The sequence below is a fragment of the Neopsephotus bourkii genome, unplaced genomic scaffold, assembly GCF_033783945.1.
Source record: "Neopsephotus bourkii isolate Nb327-2 ecotype Australia unplaced genomic scaffold, CSIRO-AGI_Nbou_v1 NB_1350, whole genome shotgun sequence".
NCBI lineage: Eukaryota > Metazoa > Chordata > Aves > Psittaciformes > Psittacidae > Neopsephotus > Neopsephotus bourkii.
Window position 1 is genome coordinate 317,055 of NW_026901829.1, and position 12,868 is coordinate 329,922.

Below are 12,868 nucleotides of genomic sequence, written 5' to 3' on the forward strand. Positions count from 1 at the left end.
AGAAATATGATGGGAAAAGTTGCAGACTGGTTCATGGTCTCAGGGCAATCAACAAAATGAGAAATCATTCCATTCTCATTTGGCTGGACACAGCTCTGCTCTCATTTAAATGGACTTCAACTGGCGATGACCTTCATTGAAGTGAAGTGAATTAATTTTCTGACTGCTGTAAGTATATGTTTCCTTAAACAGAAACTTCCTTCATCAGAAGCCTGAGTTTATGATAAGAAAGTCTGAGCTGGTGACATGAGACCAAGCAACACATTTGCTGAAAGATCTGAGGAGTCATATGCTGTCTTACCTTGTCAAATTCTTGTTCTACTTCCATATCACAGAGACACTGATTGTGGAAAAAGTGATGATGTTAAACAGGAGTATGAGTGCTACTGGCAAGACGAACGACCACAACACGGGCTTTTTCACACTGAAATTCTGATTTTGATACAGTGCTGCAAGCCAGCAACTTTTAACATATAAGGAGAGGCCAATTCAAAAGATTTGTTAGACACATTATTCAGAAGACCAAAACAAAAAAGTATTCCACTTGCATCCTGAAGACCTCATAGGACTTCCTAAGTTTTGTTAACCTGTCTGTGAAAGGCAACCATTCCTTGAGAACTTTCAATCACGCTTTTCTTTCTCTGAGGAATGCAAAATGATTTATTAAAAATGAACTGCATAGAGAAAGATAATACAGTGCAATATAGCTAACCAAATAGATATCTGGCCACCATAGCCAAGTTTACCCTTGAAGTATGTGTTATAATAGAGCTGAAGAGAGAAGTAATAGGGGAAACCTAATGAACAAAGGTAGAAACAAAACCAGGGGCAATTTAAGGACAGGGTTATCCTGTAATAATCCTTTACTTTTTTAAATTTTTATTGCTAAATCATCTTAGATTAGAAATCAACACTCCCTAAATGAGTATCATAAGTGGGTGTAAAACGCCTATGTAAAAGGGGGTTTCTGTTTGCTTTTCCAGAGAAGTCTATATTTGTTCTGTATCATCTGCTGTCACCAGGGCATACATAGCCTGCTTTGGTATGTAGGCACTCAATATCAATACCAAAAACGTAGGGTAAATAGGGATATTGTTAAGTTGGCCAGAAAGGTTTTAAATAAATGGGAGGATTAAGTTTAGGTACTGAAATGCAGTTACTCACTCAAGTGAAGGTTTTGAATTTCAGTTAGGCTAAGGACACCTACAGCTTCCATTTAAAGTCACAGGGGATCTTCCAGGAGGATTCAAGGCAGATGTGGTTCCAGTTCGCTAAATCCTTAGTTAGGAGGAACTGCAATTTTTCATAGTGAATGTTTAGTTTGAATGAAAAGTTCTGTCTTCTTTTAAGTATTTATATGCACAAAGCTATATACCAAGAGTAAATCTAGAATTGTACTAATAATGAGCCATCACAAAAGGTGTGAGATAGTAAGTGTGTAATAATACATGAACTTACCATTTTTCCTGTCTTCCTCTAGTTTAAAGCTTTTCCTTCTCTGTAAGTCGCTCCAAGTGTTATTGCAACTATTACAGCAGGGATTACTAATTAACAGGAGAGACATTAGTAATTTATTGTTCTGTTTGTTGCATGGGCACATGCAGATAGCTTATGGCCTCCATAAGCTATAACTTCGTAACTCCGTAACTCCATAGATTTTAAGAGCTCTGTTTCATCTGCCTTGCACTAAACTACATGGATTTTCTATAGCCTAGAGAAAAAGGCAGGACCGAGCGTTGTGAGCACTACTTTTCTGAGGACAACTCACATCCAGGACTTGCTGATTTTTGCCGTTAAAGAGCTTCAGTAGAGCTTCCAGAGACAACACCAATGGTGACTGAGCAAACTCCTTCCTGTGCTGTAGCTGATTCCCTTATCACAGCTGCGCAATCCTACCCTCTTGTCAGCAATGAGAAACTTAAGAAAATCCTGTGCCACTCACCGCTACATTTTATACCAGCTTGATGCAAAGCATAACTTTTGCAATTTGAGAAGCATGGCAGCGTGGGCTTGCCTCCTCAATGCCTTTGCTTCACTTCCTGTCTTCCGTGTCTCCTGCCTACCTGTTTGCTAAGCAGCACGTCACATGAGAAGGATCCTCCTGCACACATTTTGAGCTGGGAAATAAACATGCATCTTAAAGTCTGTTCGTCCTTCAGCCCTAGTAGAGATCTTTCAGACTGCCAAGTATTTGCTGTGCTCTCAAAGTAGATCTGAAAAGCAGTGAGTCAGAATCATGCTGCTTTAGACATGTGCAACTAGTCACAGGACACAGCGAAGAACCTAATGCTGTGCTATCATGCAAATGGAGCACAGTGATGCATAGCCAGGCAGCTTTTGCTGAACACTTGCTGGCTTGCGTATGCAGTTGAAATTCTTAAAGTTTTAGAGGAATTGGTTCTACCTCCACCCAAATGCAAAACATAATAATGAAAAAGTCAGGATCTAAAAGTGGTTGGTAGGTGCCATCCGAAACGACACACCGCACAAGCTGACCACTGACCACTCCTATACACTGTATTGGAAATATTTCTTGGAGGATTTTTACTTTACCTAGTGGGCATCTATCTGCATTCTTCAGTTCTCCAAGTAGTTCCTTTTCAACTTGCAGTGCTGCTGCTAACTGTTGTTCTGACTTAAGAATGTGCTCTTTGCTTATTAATAAATAATATGTACCAATTCATGTCAGTCACTCCTTGCTTTTGGATGTATGCAAGGCTCTGGCTTGAGGTCATGAGAAATCTCAGAGATATCTAAGTGAAGAATTGGGGTCCATCTATGCAATGACCATATCTGAAAGGGTTTTTTACTTAGCTCACAGAAGCAGGTTGCTGAAAGCCTTAATTGCTGTGAAAATTTCTCCAGCACACAACAGACTTGTGGTGGTGTGCCAGTGAACAAGCTATCACTTTCAATGCCATATGACTTTAAATCTTACCCCATCTGATTACTGACATGGTTATAAGGAAGTGTTCAGGCAGGGGCTTCATGACTCTAAGCAGCAGGAAGTACAGCTGTGCAGAACTGAGTGCTGACCACATAAATGTCACCAACATGAAACAGTGCACTTGGAGAGCCACAGCTGTACACCAGGAGTCTGTGGGAGGATCTACCAAGTCAGATGTGAGTAAGGTGCTACTGATAGTATCATAAGGAAGGTACTGCTGGTAGTGACTGGTAGTACTGTCGCTGTGATTCCTGGCATTTCGGCTTTCAATGTCAGTGATGAAGATGATGTTAAAAATTAGCATAGAGGAACAGAGACTCACTAACATCCACATCACAGATGACTTTCGAGTTTTCCTATTGGTAGGAATATAGGAGAAAAAAAGTAAAGCAAAATAAAAACTGTAAAATATTTCTTCATTTCCATTGATATTAAAACAGGGTAGAGTATGTCATTAATAGAGACAGAACAAAGCAGAAAGAAACTCATTTGCAGAATTTTACACCATCATTACTGTCAGACAACATAATAAATCCATCAGTTTTGTCCAGTTTCAGCTAGAACAGAGAATACCCAGTACGTTTTAGGAGTGGGGCTTTTCCAACAGCAGTTGGGATGCATTTTTTTTCCACACTGCTCCTTTTAGAATCCTTTTCTTAAGTGTTAAGAGGTGAAATAGGATAAGACAAGTATTTCTAAGCAATCTTCAAGGTCCAAGAGAATAATAAACCTCCACTTCCAAACTGTCTTATAAGTGCCTTTAAAAGGCAGAGTCTGGAGGCTCCTACAATCTTAAATACATTGACCTTGATAGAATTGCGCCAAACCTACATTAGTGCAAGCAGAGCAAGAAACATGCATTCATCCACAGTAACTACAACTCTGTTGGCAATATTTTGCTCCTCGTTCAAGAGGCAATCACACGACACCATTTATCACAGACATGTCCATCAAGGAAATTTGCTGCAGTTGTATTTGAATTAAGTCACTCACAATAAAACTGTAGCACAAGCAGTGCACATAACCTACATTGCTGTATAATCATGGTGCTTTGAAATCATCTGTTCCCTACAGACAATTTATAAACAGAAAGCAATAGAGTATAGAAACTATAAAATAGGTAACAGAAAGCCCTGTCAAAGGAATGGAAAGATTTCTTGTCAGTGGCCATGCCCAGTGTTTCCTATGAAAGGCGTGGCTTTTCACCATACTGGAGTCTTCCATACTCTGGGTTATCATTTCTTTTCAAAGCTTTTGAAGGTGGATATATTGAATAATAAACATATATGCATATATATGTGTCCTCACATTAAAATGTTAACAAAAATAGGTTAAAGTATCATGTAGGTGATAAATATGTTCCAAACTCACTATTCTCTTTGTTTTTTTTCTCAAAATACATAAAAAGCAAAATATTGTAACTTAGAATTAAATGCTTGCAGTTTTACATCTTCCCTCTTACCTAGTGAATTTTTGAAACAAAATGATAATGATCACATCAGCTATGGACAATCCAACACCAATGTAAGAAATATTCTCCAAAGGCTTTGCATATTTATGTTTGATCTGAAAGGCCTAGGAAGCAAATTGCATCAGTTATAGGATGAGAAGAGATAGATTTCTTTCTAAAATTTGTGTTTCTGGTTGCACATAAAAAATAAAATGTTTTAGTGAAATTATGACTGCTGCTAGTCACTGCCAGAATTTTCAGATCACACAGAATTATTATGGACCTCAAAACTAGAAAAGACTGTGCAGAACTCCACAGAGACTCCACAATGTCAGTCAAATATTCAACAAAATAGCAGATTAAAATATTCAGATAAAAATGCAAGGTGGCACAGACTGAAAAAAGTAGCTTCAACTTTTTGTACTAATGTGTGTTGTGAATTTTGGCTTCTGAGGATAAGGCCTAAAGTAAGATGCTACAAAGAATACAAATCAAAATCAGTCTTTGTATAGTGACAATAAAGCAGCAGGTAAATATAAATGTATTTAGTGAAAAAGCAAATACTGTTATCTTTGCATAAATGGATGGGAATCTTCTCTATAATATGGTCATTTTGTGCAGTAATGACATGTATAAGATAAAGAGAAATGCAGAAACAAGTAAATATTACAAATATGGAAATGCTGTTCTCTGGAGACAGAGTAAAAAGAAACTTTAAAATCCTGACACTGCTGAAGTCAATGACCACAGACATGATTTTACTCAGGGAGTGTTTTGTTTAGAGAAGCTGAAACAAATATTGAAAGAATAAGGAATGTTAGAGACAGTCATTCTGAAATAGCCTTGTTAATATTATAATAATAAGAGGGCAATATTTGAAACTTACTGGTAACAGATAGATTGTGTTTTATAAACATATAAGCAAAGGAAGTAGTTAATGCTAAGTACTTTTGAGTTATTTAGCCAGCACAAGGCAGTATCACAGGTAGTTCAGATCCCAAGCTCTCTACTGTTGGTCTTGGGGCACTTTTGGTTCTAGATGTACACTCACTTAACAATCAGCTGTAGCAGTAGAGATGCAGAGCTGGAGGCTACCAGAGCTGAGCAGGGGGAATGAGTTGTACCAGTCCTTCCCTGCTGCTGGGGTGCCCAGCAGGTGGGCACAGCCACAATATGTGTCAGAGGAAGCCAGGACTCGCCTATATGCTTAGCTTTCCAGCAGCCTGGGGACAACTCACATGTCCCCAGTGCCAGCTGTGTCACAGGTCAGAACATGGGAACATCTTAAATCCTGGGCCTTCTAGCTTGACACATGTATGCCTTTACATCGGCATGCTGGTCTTAACAGTTGGAAACAACCAAACAAATGAAAGAGAAAAACACATACCCTCCCCATTTGAGATAGGACAACACCCTACCATCAGGACAGCAAAATTAATAGTGTGAATACACCTGCATCTCAAGAACTGGTCTCTTCCTTTTGCACAGCCAGCAGTGCTCTAGTCATTGACAATATAGTCCCAAAAGACACATGCATGATCACACAGCTGCAGTTCAAATATGTTGTACTATAGATTGGGATTGCAAGGAGAAAAAGTGGCTACGGGAACATAAACAGGTATGCAATAGAAATAGTGTGTACTGGTAATTGTCCTCTGAAAAGGGAGCTGACAGCTACTTAGGGATTTATAGTTTCCAGTAAACCTTACGAACGATACTAACAACAGCATAATTTGGCATTTGAAGTTACTTTGTATGCCTTTCTCAGTCAAGATTGCCAAAAAAATTAGCCATTTCTGTAAATTATTCAGGTAAGTACAGTTCAGATGCAGTTCAGACTAGGTATTAAAAAACTGCTAAATGAATTCTGCAGAAGCCAAACAACAGCTTTCAGATATTAGTAGTATTATATTACTGCCATCCAAAGCTGAATCCACACTAGAATGGGAAGTAAACAACGATGAATGCCATGAACTATCCCCTCTGTCCTGCAGCATTGCAGTGATTGTGCAGTCATATGTCAAACTGCATGCAGTCGTTTTCAGACAACATAGGTCTGCAGGGTATTGCAATTAAAAATGCTTTTTAATAAGCAATGAGCAGCTTGAAATACAAATAAGTGGTGAAAGCAACTATTGACAGTACTAGGTAATTCAATTAAAAATGAGGAATAAAAGCAGAAGTAAAATCAATTAGAAGTTTGTTTTAACGATTTCCTTAAAATTCACATGTGTTTTCCAGATCACTTAAGTGTATGGAACCATAATGATGATTAGTGATCTACCGTGTGCATGTATTTGAGCTTAAAACCTCTCTTAAATATTATAAGAAAAAGCCATTTACTGTTTTCTGGAGAAACCATTCTAAACATGAGTATATATTATCTAAAACTTTGGTTATTTGAGCAAATGGGCACTCACATAGACCATTTCTTGCAAGAAAGCAGTGACATCTGGAATCAGTTCCTGGGTAAGGAAGTGAAAACAAAATGCACAATGATTTTACCTGAAAACAGGAGTTTGAAGATGGTATGAAAAATTAACACTACCCACATTGATAGGTGTGTTGGGCTGTGCCAGTCATGTTGACTTTTTATTTCTTCCAATAATTGTGATAGTCTTCTGGAAAGAAAAATTGTCCTCTAGCATCCTGGCTTTTTTAATTCTTGCTTTAGGACTGATGTACCCAAGGACAAATCCACTCTTGTATACCTATAACTTTTTATGGAATACAGTTTTGCTTGCAAACATCCTAGTTTAGCAGTACTGAATCAGTAACACCAGGTATTAAACACTAAAGTTGAAAAATGTTTTATTCACTTATATCACCTATGCATCTCACAAGCTCTCTCAACAGCTTATTGACAGAAATCAAGGCAGTATGCAAAAGAAACCCCTCTGCTTGAATGTCTTTCCCTAAGGTCTGAAGTCAGGTAGTAGAGCAAGGGAAGCCTATAGTTCAAACTTAACACCACATTTCTTACTGGAGCTTACCATGGGACTGAAGGCTATTTCAATGCTGCTGTTTCTTCCACCATCAATGTTGCCAGAGACAATTTGTCTAGAGAAACTACGGTGAGTCTGATAAATCCTTGACTGGAAGACTTTGTCATTTTGATACAGGACAAAGCCAACTCTTCCATTACCTGATGAACCTTCACAAGGCAAACACAAAAGTAGGTATGAAGAGCATATATCAGAGAAGCTGGTGCCTTTGAAGAAGCCTACACTATGCTGTTTCACACATCCAATATTTACAGCAGATTTTTGTTTAGATGTTTATTTAGAATCCATTTAAGAAATAGAGAAGAGCTTCTTTTCCTGTGACTCATAGAATCATAGAATAGTTAGGGTTGGAAAGGACCTTAAGATCATCTAGTTCCAACCCCACTGCCATGGACAGGAACACTGTCGATGCGGGAGTCACGGACAACACAGGAACGATCAATGTGATCAGCGAATGCCAATTTATTAAAAAGCTTTAACTCCTTATATACTATTTCTTACAGGCACTTACAGTGATTTGGCATATTATGATTGGATACATGTCTTGAAGACCCTTAGCAACTAACACACAATTGGTTAAGCACAGGTGTGAGAACTTGACCTCGAAAGCTTGCCGACAGTCCACAGTTCTCATTAACTCAGTGAATTACAGCTGCTTCTTATCTTGCTTCCTTAAGCTTCCTCGGGCCTCTCATGGCCTTGCTGTATCTTTCAGGATTATTCAGTTTATGTACCAATTATGCGTTCTCCTGTGAGAACACTGTCTCCACATCTCCCCCTTTTTGTTTTATATATGTTTTGGATGATCCTACTTGAGCAGGGGATTTGGGCTAGATCGTATTTTCAACATATGCCAACTACAGGCTGCTGGGCCTGCCCCTTTTTTCTCCTGAATGGCTCTCTGGTAACAGGGGAGGCCATCCTTCACATAAAGGTCTATCATGGCATGTGTCCCCACTGCTCCACGCCTGCTGGGTTGCAGCCAGCAGTGGAGCTAAAGGTTCTTCTTGGTGGCAAACACAGAGGCCAGCCCAGTCTTGCCCTTGATTGTGGTAGCAGGCATTTGGTCAGCCTCAGTCCTTGCACCTTGTTGTCAATGCAGTTTCACCTGCTTCATCCAATAACAAGCTGTTATTATGGCAAGGCACACACACAGATTTACATTAGCAGAGTAACTATTACAGGGTGCAGCAGCATGTTGAAGATGCTGATGCCAGCAAGGGACTAGCCAAAGAAATTTCTTACCAGTGGAATTCTCCCACCCTCTTAATTTGCTCCATTACCTGCTTTATAACACTACCATTGTATTAGAATATTTCTATCTTTTGCCTTAGCATTTTCTAGCAGCTACTACAAATTTGCATACTCTAACATCTCTTTTACAAGTGACAAATCCATATAATACAAGGTGTAGCAACTGCCTAGTAAATATGGGTGATTTCATACACAAAATCAAAGCCTCTAACAATAGCTACTTTACAAACACACATATTCAAGCTGTTACTTTTCAGTTGCCCCCAAATGATGTTTAGCAATCATTGTTTTTCTCTTCCTCTATCTCATTCTGCTTGGGGTATTCACGGTCAGCTCCTGTAGCTGAAGCATCAGGTTCCTCCATTCGTCTGTCGAGGTTATGGCAAGGCTTGACAAACTTTGCAGGCAGTTGTCATGGACCTGTAGGGAGGAGGACGCAAATACACCCCCTCCTCCAGGTTGTCAGTTCTTGGAAAGTAGACAGGTTAAATGAGGAGCTTGCCGCATCATTGCCCTCTTTTTTTTTTTTCTCTTTTGTTTTTTTCTCTGCCACCCTCATGCTGCTTAGGTGATGGCTCATAAAGCTTGTAGTTGCACTACCCCTCTCGCTTTGTCAGTTAGCAGTTCTTGTTTCAACCGATCTATCTGTTCCTCCAAGTCTTGGATTCATCCCCAGGTTACTCTAAACATATTAAGCTTGGTTTTGGTTTGTTTTGTTTTTTCACTTCTTAGCTCTGGTGTCCATCCTGGTCCTTCCACAGGTGGAGCACCGGGAGCCAAATCGAAGGGCAGCTTCTTTCGAACATGGGGACCGAACTCTTATCAAATAACTTTTTTTTTTTTTTTTATTTTCCCAAAGTCGCTCACTCTGCTTTGCACGGCTACAAACGCCGGCCTGCTGGGCAGCAGCTACAGCTGCCTGCCTGCTTCAGCAGCAACCATAAATATCTGCCGGCAACCGCACTTTTGCATTAACCCTTTCTTACCCAAAATGTTAAACTGCTACCCGTTAAAACCTTTCACATGAACCCAACAACAAAAAATACACAGAACACTGCCCTCAACACACACACACACACATATGGGATCCCACAAGCACACTCCACACAACTACAATATTTGAAGCACAAAATCCCAACAATCATTACTTCCACTACACAATCTCACGTACAGAACGTGGCACAAGGACCCTGTGGAGACACAAGAAACCAGCTCCGAGAAGCATCAGTGCAGTGCGAGGTGGCAGGCTTAACCCTAGCGGGCGGCCCCAGAAAGACTCTGCATCCCTCACATCGCATGAGGCTTGGGCTTTTATACTGACCAAAATGCACACTCATTCCGACACAGGTGGCCAGCCTATGTTGGAAGAAGTAGCCAGCAGTATTTATAAAGGTCTCCAAAGATCGATAGAAACCTGGACATACTTATTTTTACCAACTTATAGTACATGAGTATCACAGAGAGAATGTATTAAATGAGTTGTATATGGGTTCATAAGTCCACAGTCCATCACAGTCTGCCCGATACTCCTGATAAGAGCATAGGAGAGACCTTCCCACTGTGGGTCTTGATGCAGAACATACACCACCAGGAAATCACACAATACATCTGCATCCCCCACTGGTTTTACTTCTCCCTTTACAGCTGTGCATTTAACATGAGGATCTGGGGGATATAAATTAGGCTCCTTTTCCAGATGAATAGGCTCCAGGACAAAAGGACCATCTAGGTCAACATCAGAATTTTCAGGCATCAGAACCCCAGGAGCAGCAACAGCAGTCTGATGGAGGTGCACAGGCTCCTTCTCGGGGTCAATAGGGCCTGAGTCAAAAGGATCATCTTCATCTCTGTCCTCAGTCTTCGCAGCCGCAGCGGCAACTGGCAAAGGTTGGGAGGGGGGTGGGGGGGTGGTGGTGTTTCTGGTGTTGGTTTTGTTTTTTTTGGTTTTTTTTTTTTTTTTTTTTTTTTGTTTGTTTGTTTGGTTGGTTGGTTGGTTTTTTTTTTTTTACTTTAACATAAAAAAGGTTGCTCCCTTCACTTTAAGAAGGACTGAAAACATCCATAAAACGGATGTCCTAAGCTCAAATTTCAATTCATTCAATCACTGACAAGGGGGGTGTCCTGGGGCAGTGCTGACTCTCTGCTTGCATCTGTAAAGACAGTTAATCCTACAACAGGTTTACTAGGATAAAAGGTAACATCTTCAAACTGATTATTCTTTAGTATTGTAAACTTATTATGAGGTGGAATATGTATATTAAGAGGACCAACAAAACCTATCAGAGCAAACTGAATAGCAGAGCTAGATTGTTGTGCCCAATCTAACCATACCCTGGTAAGTGGCAAACAAATTTGTGATGGATCACAGCCCATAATTTCCTGACAACGTGAACGACCTTGTACAATCAAAAGAGCAAATACTTCTAACCGAGTAGTTACAGTTTTACATAGGAAAATCCATTCTAAAATGCATAAAGGATCAGTCTTTTGAAGATCCCACTGTGCTAGTAGACTAAATGGATAATACTTACTGTTGACAATAAACAGAATAACCTGTAAATCTGGATTCCATTGAGCAGCATAAGAGGTAGTGATTTTTGTCATGATGTGATCTAAGGCCTCATTATGAGCTTTTAATAGAACCTTTTATTTTTATTTTTTTTTGACTCACCCTTTAAAAGGGGCATGAGATCAGTCAGATCATCATTTGTGATTCCACACAAAGGGCAGATCTATTGAATATCACCCATCAATTTCTGCATGTCAGACAAGGTTTTTATCTGTGTGGTAATTTTAACTTTTTGAGGCCTAATTTCAGTTCCGGAAATGATCCACCCGAGATATTTCCAAGGACTTCATGCTGCACCCTGTCTGGTGCAATTACCAGTCCTGCTTTCTGATTGTAGCAGGTAGAGCAGATGGTCCTTGTTTAAATCTTTGCCTGCAATTAGGATATCATCCATATAGTGATAGATAACACATTTTTGCAGTTTTTGTCGGATCGGTTGCAATGCCCAGGCAACATACAGTTGACAAAGGACAGGAGAATTTTTCATACCTTGAAGCAAAACAACCTATTCATATCTCTTAGCAGGCTCTCCTTTGTTAATTGCTGGGACAGAGAAAGCAAATTTTTCACAATTGCTTGGGTGTAGAGGAATTGTGAAAAAACAGTCTTTTAAATCAATTATTATTAAATCCCAACCCTGAGGTATCATTGAAGGGCTAGGCAAGCTAGGTTGCAAAGCAATGACATTCAATTGTCTTGTGTCCAAATTTGTCACATCTAATACATTTATCTGCAAAACCAGTAACCCCACTGGGGGGGGGGGGGGGGCTGCTGAACTAATTTTCTTTACAGTACACTGTTTCTTTTTAAAATGACCCGTCCGTCCACAATTATAACATCTCATACCTTTAGCACCCCCACGATCGCCCTAACCTGATTGTAGAAGGGGTTTAACAGCAGCAGCGAAGGCAGTAGCCATGTACCCAGCTTTTTCCTCTGCTGTGCCCCCTTTAAATCATATCTGAAGGTGGGGAGTAAGCAACGATTGAGCTATCATATGGGTATCATATGGTGCTAAGATATATGCAGAAATAAATATGTGCAGTAATTGTCTGAGTATATGATGATTTTAACCTGTAGGCTGTTACTGGTTGACGTGTCTCCTTTACTGCCTTTAAATCCAGTGCCTCCCATTCCTTTCCCCCCTGTGGAGCGTTAAACACTGGGAATGCTGAGGGACCCATAGCCGAAAATTCGCCCATAACAATTGCATCTTTGATCATCCCACGCCAACCTTTAGCAGGGTTATTACCACAATCCCCTACCCCGTGGCCAACACCCCGCTCCCACTCCCCTTTCTTTACTACTGGATTGTAGGAGGGTGGGGCAGAGGGTTCCGAGGTTTCTTTTATCTCCAATACTTTAATTTCTTCAGCAGCTGTCGCAGTTGACCATCCCTGAGGCTGGTTCGCATCTGCCAATGAGCCGAACTGTCTGAATTGTCTGAGTCTGAGTCAGGATCAGGAAGGGGAGGGTACAAGTCCGGTTCTGCCAGAGACTCTGGGTCTGGGTCCAATTCTGATTCAGGGGTCTTCTTCCCCTAGGTCAAAGGTGACTGCTTTTGCACTCTCTGCCTGTACTTTCGGGCGCGAGCCCCATTTCACTTTATTTTCCCCCTTATGCCGAGGAGGCTTCTGTCATGC

At 40.3% G+C, this 12,868-nt stretch overlaps 1 protein-coding gene across 1 annotated transcript in view; it reads right to left on the reverse strand.

The window, feature by feature from the left end:
- Positions 1-297: 297 nt before the first annotated feature.
- ADGRG7 (adhesion G protein-coupled receptor G7) overlaps positions 298-12,868 on the reverse strand; it is a 31,401-nt gene continuing 18,830 nt past the window's right edge. The window contains 6 exon segments of the mRNA XM_061366570.1: positions 298-467; positions 1,467-1,544; positions 2,939-3,303; positions 4,410-4,522; positions 5,816-5,965; positions 7,391-7,551. Coding sequence (XP_061222554.1) covers positions 298-467; positions 1,467-1,544; positions 2,939-3,303; positions 4,410-4,522; positions 5,816-5,965; positions 7,391-7,551 — 1,037 coding nt within the window.